Source organism: Coenobita brevimanus, chromosome 59 (assembly GCF_032717465.1).
Source record: "Coenobita brevimanus isolate Jiangsu-jjx chromosome 59, ASM3271746v2, whole genome shotgun sequence".
Taxonomy (NCBI): Eukaryota; Metazoa; Arthropoda; class Malacostraca; order Decapoda; family Coenobitidae; genus Coenobita; species Coenobita brevimanus.
In genome coordinates this window covers 24,946,064-24,963,583 of record NC_137012.1, presented here as the reverse complement: position 1 = coordinate 24,963,583, position 17,520 = coordinate 24,946,064, and the positions used below count along the sequence as shown (strand labels likewise).

The 17,520-nt window shown below is 41.9% G+C and overlaps 1 protein-coding gene across 1 annotated transcript in view; it reads right to left on the bottom strand.

Moving 5' to 3' along the window:
* Jarid2 (Jumonji, AT rich interactive domain 2) overlaps positions 1 to 17,520 on the bottom strand; it is a 137,029-nt gene that overhangs the window by 67,851 nt on the left and 51,658 nt on the right. The window contains exons 12-18 of the mRNA XM_080274824.1: positions 16,811 to 16,930; positions 16,619 to 16,621; positions 16,117 to 16,375; positions 15,690 to 15,842; positions 14,868 to 15,066; positions 12,379 to 12,524; positions 6,569 to 6,848 (exon numbers count right to left, since the gene is read on the bottom strand). Coding sequence (XP_080130950.1) covers positions 6,569 to 6,848; positions 12,379 to 12,524; positions 14,868 to 15,066; positions 15,690 to 15,842; positions 16,117 to 16,375; positions 16,619 to 16,621; positions 16,811 to 16,930 — 1,160 coding nt within the window. The remainder of the gene's footprint in view (positions 1 to 6,568; positions 6,849 to 12,378; positions 12,525 to 14,867; positions 15,067 to 15,689; positions 15,843 to 16,116; positions 16,376 to 16,618; positions 16,622 to 16,810; positions 16,931 to 17,520) is intronic.

The following is a 17,520-nucleotide window of genomic DNA, read 5'->3' as shown; positions in this document are numbered from 1 at the left end:
GTGAAGGTGAAAGTAAACGTGAATGTGAAAGTGAAGGCAAAAGTGAAGGTGAAGGTGAAAGGGAAGTCAAAAGTGAAGGTGGAAGGTGAAAGTGAGGGTGAAAGTGAAGGTGAAGATGAATGAAAATGAAGGTGAAAGTGATGGTGAAAATGAATGTAAAAGTGAAGATGAAGGTAAAAGTGAAAGTGAAGGTAAAAATGAATGTAAAAGTGAAGATGAAGGTGAAAGAAAAGTTGAAAGTGAAGGTGAAGGTGAAAGAGAAAATGAAGGTGAAAGAAAAGTTGAAAGTGAAGGTGAAGGTGAAAGAGAAAGTGAAGGTGAGAGTGAAGGTGAAGGTGTGAGTGAAGGTGGAGGTGAATGTGATAGTAAAAGAAGGGAGGGCAAAAGTGAAGGTGAGTGAATAATTGTAAAGGTAATAGTGAAAATGAGAAAGTAAGGTTGCAAGTGAAGGTGAAATGGAAATTCAAAATGAGTGATAGTGAAAATGTGTGTGAAGGTGAATGTGAAATGAGCATGGAAGAGAATATGAAAGTGAATGTGAATGTCAGAGTGAACTGAAAGTGAAGATAAAAGTGAATGGGAAGGTGAAGATGAAGGTGACGACAAAAACAAAAATATGTGAAGTAAAATGGAAGTGCCCAGTGCGGAGAGAGAGAGAGAGAGAGAGAGAGAATAAATGCATGAATGACAAGCAAGCCTCTGTGCATAACAAAAGGAGGAGGAAGTCCAGGGGAGAATCCAGATGTCGCTTTTATTGGACTTTCGCTTTTTTCGGCCTGGCTTGGGCCCCAATTAGTCCGATATAGTGAGGTTTTACTGTATTTTAGAAACCCTTCACCTTTTCGTATTGTTTCGCCATGCCTCACAAGCGCACTGCATCATCTCCAGCATTGGGGAGCCCGCTGCAAAGAAGCAGCAGCACCGTACTCTAATTCTGGAAAGGAAATTGGAAATTATAAGACCCCATGAGGAGAGGCAGGTAGTCTCGGAGATTGGGCGTGCTTTAGGCCTTGCTGTTTCCACCATTGGGACTGTGATGAAGAAAAAGGAGATATACAAGAATAAGGCCACCTCCTTCTCTACAATTGTATACAGGTATTGCTTACTTCTTAATAGGGGGGGTGAAGTTTAGGAGGGGGTCCGAGGGGGTCCTGGGACGCATCCCCCCATTTATATGTATATTTCAATGGGGAAAATCGTTCCGATATAGGAAATTTCGAATTACAAAAGTTTTTTTTGGTCCCTATCCCTTTCGTATATCAACGACTCACTGAACAGGGAAGAGCAAGTCAGCCATATTCAGTCTCCTTGCAAATGCCCAGAATACACCTCAAGGTGAAGTCCAGTCGCATAACACTGTGCCAGGGCATCCCAGAAAGACTTCACCAGCTCCTGACAACTTATCATGAGGCAAGTATTGATAAATTCACGAATCACAACAAAACAACTGAAGCTGGCCAACCCAACCCTCCTTGAAAGTGCCACAGTATGAACCATTCAACAGCGCTGCCAGAAACATCTGAACCTGCCTCTTCACTCTCCAACCAGAAATCCCCTACTGACTTGCAAGATGCATGCTGACTGTATCAGTTGCACAAGAAAAATACAAAGATTTTATCGCTGAGGAGTGGAGAAGGGTGTGGCATGTTGAGACGTCCCTCACACATCAATCCCCTTGACCCTCATTATGTGCAAATGACTGTCAAGAACCCCAATTCAATCATGATTTGGGGTTGCTTCAGTGGAGAGTTAGGTTGAGGGGGATTTTATGTGCTTCCCGAGATACTGACGAATGGAGATTGCTACACTGAAGTTCTTCAAGATAACATGATGAATTCTTATAAGATCCAGGAATGCATCTTCTTCACGCATGACAGTGCACAAGGCCACAGGACAAACAAGGTCATGAAATGGCTGTTAGAAAAGCAGGTGAACATTCTTCAAAGGCCTCGGAATTATCCAGACCTGATTCCCATCAAGGAGCTGTGGTCTCACACGAGGTTTACACTCCAAGAAAGGAACAACTCTTAATCCCTTGCCTTCTTGACGCCATCAAAAATAACTGAATGCAAGAAACAGAGCTTGGCTACTGCAGAAACCTTGCTGACTCCATGTCACATCGTATTCAAGTTGCTTTGATGGCACATAGTGGTCACAGAAAGTACTAAATGATGAAAATCCGGATGATGGATGGATGGATCACCATCCGGACCTCCTTTCCCACCCTAGGGCAGGGTGAGGAGAAGCAATGTCCAGACAGCCCAAATTTGCCCAATCCAATGGGCCACGCTTCCATTCACTCATCATTCAACCCCCCGGAATCCTGGCTCTATCGGATACACCAAAAACATTTACCACGTTCTGTAGCTTCACATAAACGTATCCGATAGAGTCAATCTGGACGCTGCCCCATTAAAAAGGGGTGCCAGATTCCTTATCATGTACTTCTCCTCACAACATTCATCCAGTCAGCTCAATCTCTTGTCAGTTCCCGAGCCTCACCGAATTCCAAACCTCTCTTCCTCACACACTCATCTACCATATTTCTCCACCTTCTAGGCCTACCCCTCATCCACTCCCTCCTTCAAATTTGCTCAGATATACCTTTTTTCACCACTCTTTTGTTATCCATTCTCTCCACATGACTATACCATCCCAGTACACTCTCTTCCATTCTGGTGTCCACAGACTCCCTCACTCAACATCTCTCACGAATCACATTATTTCGTATCCTATCCACCCTCTGTACTCCACATACATTCCTCAGCAGTCGCATCTCCACTGCTCTTACTCTTGACTTTTCATTTTCATGCCACATCATAGTCTCACATCCATATGTTAAAGTTGGCACTAACATACCTTCAAGTAAGCCTCATGCAGCTGCAACACTCAAGCCTCTGTTTCTTAGCAAGGCCTTCATTGCACCAGCTAATTTCCTTCCTTGTGTCACTCTACTTTCCACTTCTTTTGCACATTTTCCTCTCTTTTCTATCACTGTACCCATGTATTTGAATTTTCACCAATTCCAGTCTCCCTCAATTCACTGTAACATTGCACTGGGAGTCACCTTCTCTCTCAATAACCATCACTTTACTCTTTTCTACATTAACTCTCAAGGCACGACATTCACAGACATCAGTAAAACTCTGCACTAGCCTACCAAGTTCTTGTCCGGTATTTGCAATCAGTACTACATCACCAGCATACAACAAATTTGAGATATTCCATCCATCACCACTCATTACCAATGCCATCCTCCTCTCCATTACTCGTGTTTTAACTTCTCTCACCACCCCATCCATATATATACTGAACAAAACCATGAGAACATCACACAACCTTGTCGTATGCCCACACCGATCGTGAACCATTCACTTAGATGCCCATTAACCCTTACACACGCTTCTCTACCATCATAAAAACTCTTGACGGCACTTAGCGGTTTACCATCTACATTGTAGATGCACAAAAAAAATCCACAATCCTTTTCTGTCCACTTTGTCGTATGCTTTTCCAGATCCGTGAATGCCATAAACACCTTATGGTCCTTCTCACAAGCCTTCTCTGCTATCTGTCTCACTGCAAATATTTGATCCACTCATCCTCTGCCACTCCTAAAGCCACCCTGTTCATCACTCACTAGGACTTCAGATTTTACCCATTCCTCAGACTTTCTGCAGTTGCTGCACTTGTGTAGTGTGATGAGTAAGGATGGGAGTTTGGAGGATGAAGTGTTTGAAAGAGTGCAGCAGAGAAGAAAGGTTGCTGGTTCGCTGAAAGCAGTGATAAGAAATAGGGAAGTGAGCATGGAAGTAAAAATGTCGCTGCATGACAGTATTGTGATCCCTAATGTACAGATGCGGATCTTGTTGGACGAACACAAACCAAGAGTGAGAACAGTGGAAATGAGTTATCAGAGAGGAACATATGGAGTTACATTGAAAGACAGAGTGACAAATGAAGAAGTGATGGAGCATTGTGGTGTGGAAGTGGATGTGATAGAAAGCATTAGGAAATATACACTGAGGTGGTTTGGCCACGTGGAGAGGATGGAGAATGAGAGACTAACTGGAAGAGTGTATGTTAGTAAGGTGGAGGGGGAGAAAGGGAGTATGAGACTGAGGATGAGATGGAGGGATGGAGTAGACAGGTATACAAGAGTGGGGAGAGTAAGTTGAGGGGAGGCCACCAAAACTGCAAGGGACAGAGCGACATGGAGGTGATTTATTTGTGTCCACCCCTAACAGAATTAGGGCATCTGGCTATTGACAGATAGGCAGACATAAGTGAGCTTCAAATACAGGAACTGGATACTACATATGCAAAAAACTTATCAACATATGCAAATTATGTAAACCAACTGTTGCCTAAGTTCACTCTGATCAGTTTGTCTTGCTTGACTTTACCAATGAAAGAACTTACATTAGCTATAGAGTACAGAGTACTTGGTAAATTTAAAGAAGAGCTGTAAATGATATGTAGGGAAGGAAAAATATGAGTCTTGTTTTCCAGTAGTAGGTGATATACTGTACTGTACTTGCTGTGGATCCAAAATTAAATTGTATCCATCCTTTCCTGAAACTTATAAGTGACTGGTCAAATCTACATACATCAGATAGGCAGTGGGCAGAATTAGTCTTCATTAACCCTTAGCCAGCGGCAGAACTACAGACTGTGCAAATCTACTGAAAAACTGTGGGGAGAATACAGTAGACCCTAGTTATCCGCAGGGGTTAGGTTCCAGAGACCCCCGCGGAAGGCAAATTTCGCGGATACTCAAGCCATCATCACAAAATGATATATTATTTCCACATGAGCTAAGCACATCCCTGAAAAAATAAAAACATAGGCTACTTTACAATATTACAAATACATATTAACACTCACCAAAAGACCGTGTGTTCACTTCATAACCTTCGTACAATGATGATGATTGCTGTATGACGGTGATGATTCTAGTGCAGTTCCTGCAGTGCCAATGTGGTGAGGCGACGAGATGTGTGGCAACACTGTGGGTAAGCTATGAGTCTAGTCTGGCCCTTCTGATGGGATGCCAGATAATATCTTACGCTCTCTCTTTGGCTTAGAAGAATTGCTTTTATTCTTTACTTGTTTCTTGGGAGCCATTTTTCACTTATACAATGAAGTGCAATAGAGTTGTAAACATGAAAAGGACGACGACGACGTAAGTAACGAACTGACTGGTGTTTACAATACGACTGGCAGAGTGGCGGGAATGCCTGTGGATGTGGGTATGCTAACTGTAGCGAGAAAAGAAATGTGCATTGCGCGCCAATTTCAAATTAAGTTACAGTGTATAGCACAGTATTATAATAAGTCTGATCTGCAGAAACTTAAATCTGCGGATGCAAATTCCATGGATAAAAAGGGTCTACTGTATACATAGATGCTTCCCACAAAATTGTCCCCTGTAAACCCTAACAGGGACTATATATAGTCAGCAATGTGTAAGTGCCCTAGAGCCTCAAATATCCCTAACTGGCAACATACAGGTCGCAGGTGGCTTATATACGGGTTGCTAACTCAGTGACTCAGTCAGTCTGTTCCCAGCTCTTCCATGGGACACAACACTCATTTAAATGTTTCCCCTGTTGACCTCAGATTCTAATATTCTTTTGATATTTGGATATTGCAGACATAATCATGTCCCATACAAGGGGGAACATTAGTGATGATGAGATAAAACTTATTCTAGATCAGGATTTGGATGATGATTTCACTGATGATATTAGTAATGATTCTACACCAGATAGTGATGGTGATGACACTGATAGTTGTGATGAATCACAACTTGAGATTGCAGAGGAGCCAGATGATAATCTGCCAAGTGCAGAAGTTGATGGCAATGATAACAGTGTTCCAGTTCGGTGGTTGAGTCATTCTCCAGTTAGTAGAGATCAATTGCCAATTACTGGAACCACAGGGGTCAAAGTAGTTCTGCAAAACCCTCAGGACCCACTTGAGATTTTTATGTCTTTTGTATACAAGGATGTAACTGAACACAGAGTGAGAGAAACAGACAAGTATGCTGCCAAAGTCTGTAAAGAAAAGAGATGGAGGGGGAAAATAATGAGAGAGTAGAGATCTGATGTGGAAGAAAACTAATGTTGGGGAGATGTAGACCTTTTTATGTTTGGTCATTTTACATGGCATGGTAAAGAAGCCTACAATCTACTCATACCACACTACCAACCAGATGCTTGCAACACCCTTTTTGCTACGTTAATGAAATATAGCAACTGTTCCACAATACGGTAGAGTCTATACGTAGATTATGTTAAAACCTTACTTAATGCGGTGTAACTATATTTATGCTTCAATCCTGTGGTCAGGGGCATCTACATAAAGACAATTTTTATTTTGGGTGATTCTCAGCAACTGCTGCTGCCAGCTAAGGGTTAACAAAGTGGCACTGTACAGTAACTGGACTAACCAAAATTGTATTAACTGAAAATTATACCAATTAACCAATGGTACATCACAAATATACAATTACTTCCACATGAAAACTATAAACAACAACAAAGCAACTCATATACCTACTGACCTACAATAGTGCCCATACTTCTCAGTATTGAGTTTGGGTTCTGACAGAGGTTTTTAAGGTTCCATGGATGCCTAGAGAGGGGAGAGGTACGCTGGCTGGGAAATCCATAGCCATGTTCCGAGGTGTCAATACTGGCAGAAAGCACACAAACATGGTGACTTCCGTTGACCACCAGCGACCAGTACCTCTCATCCACCTCCAAGTTGGCAGGGTCTGGCTGCCACTGGCTTGATGTGTTGCGGGCAATACGGTAGAAAGTGCTTAGTGCTGTGCTTTTACCCTGACAGAAAAGTAAATGTTAATGTAAGAAAAAAAAACATTGCAATACATTCTATGAAACCCCTAAAGCCTGAAATTTCAAGTACACTGAACAAATACATATACAGTATCCAAAATACTCTGCATAATCATGATTCATAACCAATTTCCCCCCTGTTCTTTCTATCCGTCATTTTCTGAGATACAGAAAACAGCTGTCACTCTGTCTATCTCACTTTTCACAATATTTTCTCATGGTATATCTGGCCATTTTTTCCTGGTCTTCATGGACTTCTCTTACCTTCCCCTCCACTGACATAATAATCTTAACACCTCTCTACTCATATCCACCATTCTGCATTTACACAAGTTTGTGAAATTTGGAGACCAGCTCTTCTGTTCCACTGAGGACATCAAGCAAAGGAAAAATATGTTTTTAGTTCAATCTCTTTCCCCTACGATACTGTGTGGTTGAGAAATTCATAGCTGCTTGCCACAAAAGTTATGAGTGGTGAAGCTCCAAATCCCTATACCAATACAAATATGGACAATTCCAACTCCTATTAATGATACAGAATTTCTGTGTTTGTCATTCTCTTTTCCTATTTTTCCCACCCTTCCTGTTCATCATCTTTACCATCATCCGGACCTCCTTTCCCACCCTGGGGCAGGGTGAGGAGTAGCAATGTCCAAACAGCCCAAATTTGCCTAATCCAATGGCCCATACTTCCATTCAATCACCATTCAAACCACTGGAATCCTGGCTCTATCTGATACGTCAAAAACATCCACACATTCTGTAGCTTCACATGAACGTATCCGATAAAGTCGATCTGGACGCTGTCATGTTAAAATGGGGTGCCAAATCCCTGATCATGTGCTTCTCCTCACAATATTCATCCAGTCAGCTCGATCTCTTGTAAGTTCCCTAGCCTCACTGAATTCCAAACCTCTCTTCCTCACACACTCATCCACAGCATTCCTCCACCTTCTCCTTGGCCTGCCTCGCCTCCTCCCTCCTTCAAATTCGCTCAGATATACCATTTTTACCACTCTGTTGTTATCCATTCTCTCCATATGACCATACCATCTCAGTTCACTCTCCTCCATTCTGGTGCCCACAAATTTTTTCATTCCACATCTTTCACGAATCACATTATTTCGGATCCTATCCACTCTCTGTACACCTCATACATTCCTCAGCAGTCCCATCTCCACTGCTGCCACTCTTGACTTTTCATTTTCATGCCACACTGTAATCTCACATCCATATGTTAAAGTTGGCACAAACATTCCTACATGAAAGCCTCATGCAGCTGCAACACTCAACCCTCTGTTTCTTTTCAAGGCCTTCATTGCACCAGCTACTTTCCTTCCTTGTGTCACTCTACTTTCCACTTCTTTCACACACTTTCCTCTCTTTTCTATCACTGTACCCAAGTCTCTGAACTCTCTCACCAATTCCACTCCCTCTCCATTCACTGTAACATTGCACTGGGAGTCACCTTCTCTCTCAATAACCATTACTTTACTTTTTTCGACATTTACTATCAAGGCACAATGCTCACAGACATCAGCAAAACTCTGCACTAGTTTACCAAGTTCTTTTTCTTTTTTGAGACAATGAATGGAAGATGGAAAAACAAAGGAAAAAAAGAAAAAAAAAAAAAAGTCCATGTGCCTAAAGGCATCCTCCATTCATAAAATATTTTTAACAACTGGATTTAAATGAAAGTGGATTAAATATTTGTATGATGCAACTCCCAGAAAGTGAATTCCTGAGAGTAGTACAGTAGTTCTGGGAATAAATGAATTTTGATAAGCAGAGGTTCTGCATTGCGGGGGAGAGAGTGTGAGTTCATGGGTGCTCCCAGCTGCCCAAGTATTTCGAGAGAAAACGTGAAGGGGAGGCACAATTGAAGCAAGTTCGTCAGAGCACTTACAGTAAAAATATTGGTAAAATAATGCTAAAGAAGCAAAATCTCTACATACTGAGAAGGGAGGAAGGTCCTGCGTAATGGCAGGATTATTGATTAACCTAATGTGTGTATTTGCAAGTTGTGTGTATTTGTAAGTCGTACTGCATCATCAGCATACAACAAATTTGATATATTCCATTCATCACCATTCATTACTAAAGCCATCCCTCTCTCCATTACTCGTGTTTTTACTTCTATCATCACCCCAAAAATATACGTATATTGAACAACCATGGTGAGATCAAACAACCTTATCGCACGCCCACATTGATCGTGAGCCATTCACTTAGGTGTCCATTAACCCTTACACATGCTTCACTACCATTATAAAAAGTCTTGACGGCACCTAGCAGCTTACCATCTACACCATGCATGCATAAAACCTTCCACTATCCTTCTCTGTCCACTTTGTCGTGTGCTTTTTCCAGATCCATGAATGCCATACAAACCTTACAGTCCTCACATGCCTTCTCCACTATCTGTCTGACTGCAAATATTTGATCCACACACTCTCTGCCACTCCTAAAGCCACCCTGTTCATCACTCACTAGGACTTTTGATATCTCTCTTACTTTCTCTAATATAAATCTTCCATATACCTTCCCTACAACACTCAATAAACTTATTCCATGATAATTCTTGCACTCACTCTGCTCACCTTTATTTTAGTACAGGGGTACAATCATAGCCTTTTTCCACTCTGCTGGCACAGTTTCATTCATCCATGCTTTCTTATATATCTCCAACATGCACCTCATTCCGCTCTCTCCACTATACTTAATCATCTCTGCATACACCTTATCAACCTCAGTTGCTTTCCCATTTATCAGATGTTCACAGCACTCTTCACCTGTGCAAGTGTCACGTTTCCTGGAACTGCATTCATCCTCTGCACACCCCCAAAACCAATGATGTTTACAGTGGATCTGCTCTCTCTATTTCCATTCATCAGACTTTCAAAATATTCTTTCCATCTGGTCCTTACTTCATCCCCATGGGTTAGTAATCTACCACTTACATCCTTCACACCTTCACATTTCTTTCTGCTGTCACTCCTACATTTCTGCACCTCTTTCCAGAATAACTTCCTATTTTCAGAGTAGCTTGCATTCACTTTTCTTCCTAGATCATCATTTACCTCCTCCTTTTCCTCTTCACTAGTCTCTTTACGTGCTTCTTGCTCTCAATATATTCAGTTCTTATTCCACACTGAACCCCTGTCCTGTAACTACTCTAGCCACTTCTTCCTCTTTTCCTCCACTGCTCTCTTAACCTCTTCATCCCACGATGCCGTACCTTTCTTCCTTGTTGTTACTCTTGCCACACCACAAACTACTTTAGCATTTCTAACCAAGCAATCCCTATATGGATTCCACAGGCTGTCCAGATCCATTTCATCCCAATTCACTGATTCTAACTCCTCCCCTACTTTGGTTCTGTATTCATCTCCCATTTCTTTGATCCTCAGCTTCTCGACTTTCAGTCTCCCTGACTCCTCCTCTCTCTCCTGGTCCACCTCATTCCCCTCAGCTTGATCTTGCATACCACAATCATATGATCTGACAGACCTCCACACTGTCCTCTCATGGCACTCGTATCAGCAACTATTCCCAGCACTGACCTCTCTACGAGCACGTAATCAATCAGGCTCCTTTCAGCACGATCTCCGTTCCCTCAATACCATGTTTATTTATGTGCATCTTTGTGTTTGAAATACGAGTTACAAATGCACAACCTCCTTTCCTGGCACATATCCTCCAGTCACTTCCCATTATCATTTTCTCCTGTTACTCCATTACAACCCATTATGTTATCCTCAGGACCAGTGCTTACTCTTCTGATCATATCACCCACTATGATCACTTTATAGCTCTTGGGAATTTCTCCCACTACTTCATCCAGCTCATCCCAAAACTTGTCTTTCTCTCTCTCACTCCTGTTGTCCTCACACGATGCATATGCTACAATCACAGCCACTTTCACCTTCTCAAACTAGAACTTGACATACATACACCTCGAGCTGACACATTTGTAATCTCTCATTCCACTCTGCCACACCTCATTCATCAACAAAGCAACTCCTTCTTTGCATCTTCCTTGCCCATTCATGCTCAATCTTACACATTTCACACCCTCCCACTCCTCCACTTCACACCCTTTCATCTTTGTTTCACACAATGCCATCATGGCATATCTCACACTCTTGAACACATTCACCACTTCCACCCTCATGCTCTCCTCATTCACACCTCTCACATTCCACATGGTCATGTGAATCTGCCCAATTATTGGGGCCCTCGGCAGGTACTGGGCCCTCCGAGGCTCTCCGAAACAATTGCCATGATTAAGTGATTTTAGGTAAGGGAATCTGGGAGACACAACCCAGACAAAAACCTCAGTTATATGGTTACCACCCAGCACAGTAAATGGTTTCCTGGGTACAGGAAACCATTTGGCTTGTCATTCAGTGTACAGACCATAAGGCATCCCTAAACTGAGTGAGTGGATGATGGGTGCCCTCATCCACCACACCCTTCCTGTTACTTTTTATTAATATTCTTTCTAATTTAGGTGGCTCTAAACTACATGACAAGCCTAATGATTTCCTGCAACCCATTTACAAAGCTTGACGGTAATTATATACCGTACATGGATAGCAGGTTTCTCTCAGTCTCAGTAAGTTCTTTATCTACGATATACAGTACAGCACATATAACTGGTTAATTCTACACTTGTCTTGTCATCTCAGTGTTGTTTTTGCTTCATTATAATCAGGCTATATCCAGGTATTATAATCTAAATGGATTTTAATCTCCCTCTGTTAACCCCTAACCGCCAGGTGTCAGTCGGAACTGTAAAAAAAATCGGTGGCCAGGCGGAGCTGGGTGTCGGTAGATACCACACTTTTTTCCCGGCACAGTCTGAAGTGGCTGCCACTTTATCTCATCACCAAAAGATTGGGGAAGACTCCCACTAGCCCACCCAACCATACCTCAGTCATCTCTGTGACTCTGCCAGGTGTAGGACAAACTGTTCTTAACCATTCTCGTCCGATTTCATTCCCACCTCAAGTGGACTTTAGTCTCACCCACCCCTATCAAGCTTCTTTCCATGGATACTAGGAACGGGCTCAGTGATAGTGCCATACGGTGTGCCTTAGACACCACTGTGTCTAGTTTATCTAGTAATGGGGAAGTTATCACACTGAGGGCAAAGCCATGGTTGGGACTGTGGGCAGACGCATGGATACATCCTGTTCTCGCAGAGAAAATTAGTCCCCTTCCTCACATTATTATTTATCGATGCAACAACCTGCAGACATGGGGATACTTTCACTTGCAAGAAGAAGAGTTGGTGAGTAATATGGTCTATAATTCATTTCCCTAACTGCTATAGTTTCTGAGACATTAAGGTTAGAGGTAAAGCTATTTTCTGTTTTTCTTCTGTACTGATGTAAGACGTGAACAGATTTTCACCCGGCAGTTAGGGGTTAAAGGTACATCCCTGGTTCTATTCAACAAAAAGAAAACACTTCCTATCAAACAGTACAGTACAGCACTCTGCTGTACTTACCTTGACAATACAATCAAGATTTTCCTCTTCTTCCTCTTCATCATCATTGTCTGAGGAACTGACTGAAGCCTTCTTGGCCCTGCCTCCATCACCCTGGGCCCGACTGTGCACTGCATCAACTTCTGCTAAAAGTTGGTCACGTTCACCTGTAAATATAATACAGTCAACATCATAAATATCATCATAATCCATTTTCCATGATTATTCATGGGACAGGAAGGATGCACACAAAGGAAAAAATAAAAAATAAATAAAGCAGAAGAAACTATTGCCAGAAATGGGCCATACAAAGTCTTTTCAGAAAGTATCCAACCTTAGGCTCTAAAAACATAACTAACCTATTGAGCTACGACACACATCCCCCTCAAAGTAGGCCCCTTTTGAATTGACACACATAGCCCAGCATTCTTTCTACTGCCTGAAACATTTTTCAAAGTTGGTTTTCTTTATCTCCTGCAGGGGCCTCATAGCATCTGTCATGATCTCTTCTCTCGGATGAACGCTGCTCGGATGAATGCTTCAGAATGTCTGGATTGCGAATCGCAATCCAGACATTCTGAAGACTGTTATCACTGGAGATGAGGGGTGTATGGGTACAGACCAGACACCACACCACAGTTATCCCAGTGGAAGAATGCATGGTTGCTTGGCCAAGAAAAGCACAACTGGTCTGCAGCAATGTGAAATGAGCTCGCAAATTGAGTTTTTTTTTCCGACTACCTTGGTGTTGTGCCTCACGAATACGCAACAGAAGGTCAGACTGTCAACAAACATTACTACCTCCACATTCTCTCTCATCTTTGTGATGCAGTTCGGCAGAAGAGAGCAGACCTTTGGAAATGGCACGTTGGAAGCTGCACCCTGACAATGCCACTGCCCATTCTTCTCAACTGATTCTCGAATTTTTGGCCAAGCACAACATCCTGCAAGTCCGGCAGGCTCCCTACTCACCAGACATGGCTCCGTGCAACTTTTGGTTATAGCCCAAGCTCAAAACTCCGCTGAAGGGTTCCCGATTTGAAATGGGAGAAGATATCACAGCAATTGCGATGCAGCACCTGCAGGAGATACCGAAAGCCGACCTTGAAAAATATTTCTGGCAATGGAAAGAACACTGGGCTACGTGTGTGATGTCAGAAGCCTACTTTGAAGGGGATTAGTATTGTAGCTCAACAGGTTAGCTATTTATTTTTTTACAGCCTAAGGTCGGATACTTTCCAAACAGACCTCGTACATCCATACACTTACTATTTAGGTGTTCAAAATTCTCAGCTTCACCACCATGTGGCGATCTACATTACAGAGCTTTATCTGTTTTAGTCATTCTCCTCTAAACCTATGGGACAGAGCCATTCTGTTGACTGCATTACCTAATTTGTACAAAACTGGTCATTTGGCCAATTCAGACACCACATGAAGGTATTCCTCTTCAGCACTATTTACATCATAAAAATTGTTTAGAACAATGAAAACTTTTCCATCCTTACTATTAATATACATAACCTTCCCGAGTCCCCCTATAATCAACAACACAACAACAAAATAAAAAGGTTCAAAGAGCTCACACATGACAGATGAGGAGCTTAGATTTTTTTTTTTTTTTTTTTTTTTTTTTTTCATCCAATCCTATGTTGCCCCATAATGAGCGTAGGAGCCCAGGGTATAGGAAAGTTGGTCCTGACACGTAAGATGAGAATGACCAGCCTCACTCATCCCTGAGTGGCATTACGTGAGCAATAAACCCCAACCACCCCTTAGATATAAACCTTCACCGACTCAGTCCAACTGGAGCTCCGTAATTACCCACTAAACCACCAGGCGCCAAAATTTGGTTATCTAGTTACCACCCAGAGTAGTAAATGGTTTCCTGGTATACAGGGAACCATTTGGCTTGTCTCACAGTGTTGAGTCACCCGTAGGCAGAAAGATGAGGAAAGAATGAAGGAAAGAAAGACAGAAGAGGAAGGAAGGAAGAGAAGAAAGGGCAGACACCCAAAGCAGCACTACATCGAGTGAGTGGATGGTGAATGCCCCCACCTACCACATAAAATCTAAGTTATAAGGATAGATTTTTAAATTTAATCTTCCACCCATGGGAGAATCATGGAAAAGAATTTACGATAAAGCTGAACAAGTACATCATTAACATCGAAGACAGAAATGAGAAAGATTACCTAATATCTTTACTGTACCCGCACTGAGGTTTAAGAGGTCATGGTCAGAAACTTTAAAATGAGATGCAATAAAGAGACAAGGATATGTAGATATCTCTCGCAAGTGATAACAGGGTGGACTCTCTCTCTCTCTCTCTCATGCAACATACACATGCACAAAAGTATGCTTCTGCACACACACACACACACACACAAATATGAGGTACAGTGTTCTGAATACTGATCCTTCTTTTCATCTTTTTTTTTTTTTTTTTTTAGTACTTACTACAATCAATAACCAATAACTAAAACAAATGGATAGAAATGAATACTTACTTTTAGAAAGCATGGCATATGGCAGAAGATATTTACAGTAGATGGAGTCAAGTTTAGTGAGTCTCTCTTGAGCAGAACGTGGTATCCTACAAGCATCAGCCACCTTCCCCCACAGTTCTTTCTCTATGACACCCATCAGTCCACCATGCTGCTCCACCACTTCATACAGGCGTACCAGGTCCAGCTCCATACACCCGATCTAGTAGATGTATAATGATGATTATATCCTTGTGTGACAAAGGCACCTATTCAGAATGTAATCTTTTGTTTCGTTTTGTTCTTGTTTCATTTCTGAAGGCTTTCCTAGCAATAATCACAAACTAATGCAATGCTTGCTTTAGATCCATGTCATAAATATGTCATAGTCCTTTCCTCTCTATGGAACAGTTTTCTGATGCATGCAGGAAAATCAAGGAGGGCTTTAGTGCTCTGTACTGACATACTGCATAGACCCACTGCCCTCAAACACTTGTCAGACACCTGGTGGTCTAGTGAAGTACCACCTTCTCACATACTGTACTTTCTCCATGATCCAGTTGTCAAGCAGCAGCAGAGAGGAATGCTGACCATACAACTGGGGGGCAGGAAACAATTAAAGTTTTTACAGTGTCTTAAAACAATCCTAACGGTCCATCTACACAGCCCCCAAACATATCTTCCAATACCATTACATCACTGCATACCAAAAGTGGCAGTAGGAAGGTGTGTGTAGCACCATCCATTACAAGTAGGTGGAATGCTGTGCGTGGCACCAGTCAATCACCATCAACTACTCATCAGTCACCATCAATAACCATCAATATACTGTATACAGCAACTTACAAGAGGATTATTATTGAGTTCGATGTTTTGCTTAGCCAAGCAGCGCTTGATGGCCAACAGTGTTCGCACGTTGGGGCCCCACCGCCTCATCATCTTGTGGATATACTGGTTGTTTGCTGTAAACCTCATGTCATCATTCACTCGACATTCAGGCTAATGGGGGAAATACTTGAGCTATAAAATATTCTTAAGCACACTCAACATCGACTTATTGAATAATAAAGTACAATAAATTTGACATGAGACAGTGGGTTATAAAAATTTTTTTAAAAAGTTACATCTAATTCTGCAAATGAAGAACCATTATAATGAAGAAAATAAAGGAAGTTAAAACTGATGATATAACTGTTCCCTTTCTAAGGAAAAGAGATAGCAGTACAACGTACTTTAATAAAAACAAATTTAAAGCAAATTCAGTTGTTTTTACCTTGAAATTACCGGGTGGGACAATGCGACAAAGACCAAACTGCTCTGCTTCCGGACGAATCTTCTCAATGTAATCAAGTGGATCAGTAAACTCCTCCTCAGATGGGAAGAAGGAAGGTGCACGGGTGAGGAGAGAATTGTCACACGTGTAGCCTGCCTTGGGGTCTGCTAGGGCCTTGTCAATATTTACAGTCTGAGGCCCTGAGCTATGACCAACCTGGATGCTGGGTACTGATTGTGTTGGTGGATGACGAACAGGACTGCAGGCAGTAAACAGCAATACATTAAGTCCTCGTTATAAGCAAACTTGGTTTATTTATTTATTTTTTTAACATTATTTTTTATAGTAAGTCCTCCATAAGTTGAGCAAAAGCTGCATACCAAAGTTCTACTGCTACCTATACATATAAAGATAATTTGCCAGCATTTCTGACTTTACATTAACATTCTAGAGAAAATTTTAAAAAGTCATATTTTGGGAACACATTCCTCACAAATTTTACTGCCTAGACTATACCATAACTTCATCTGCAACAGGGTTAAGAAATAATCTATTATCTGAAACATTCATGTACTAAATTCAACTGTTAATTCACTCCATTTGTGTACATTTATGAACATCAATCTCTTTTAACCACTGTCAACTGAATGTCTTCAAGAAAAAAATGGTACCCATTAAACTGGTGATAACTAACGTTATTGTAATTTCAACTGTACTGGCTGGAGACTGTTTTCTGTTGCGTGAGGACAAGCGGTTACCACGCTGGGATGGTGTAGAGGATGTGGTGCCTTCAGAGCTTTGGGATGGAGTTGGGCTGGAAGAGAAAACATTTAATCATTCAGACCCCCTAAAAAAAAAAAAAAAAAAAAAAAGACACTCTAGATTTCTTGATGGCATGGTGAACTTTTGTTAGTCCACAGGCCAAGACATCAAAGGTTCGTTTCGTATCGTAACGTTTATAAAAGCTCCAACATGCTTGCAAGCATCAGCCTTGATCACCCAATGGCGGTTCTCCACACTGCTCAATCTCTAGCAGCCGTAATATTTGGTCCCTTATCCCTGAGGTCACACTCTATGACTCCACCCCCCCCAACCCTACCCTTGGCATTGACACTTCTCACCCTCTGCATCCAACTGTCATCCTCTATCCTCTTGACATGCCCAAACCATATCAATCTACTCCTCCTCATCACAACAACACATTCAAGTCCAATCACTCTTCTCAACTCTTCAATCACAAACCTAACGCCCCCCCCTGGCCTCGTATTCAGGGACGCATTACACCTTCTTTTAATCATTAACATTTCTGCACATTTGAGCCTACGAATACCCTCTTCCTTTATTGCTCAGGTCTCACAACCATTCAGCATTACCTTCCTAACACATGCTGCATACAAAGATCCC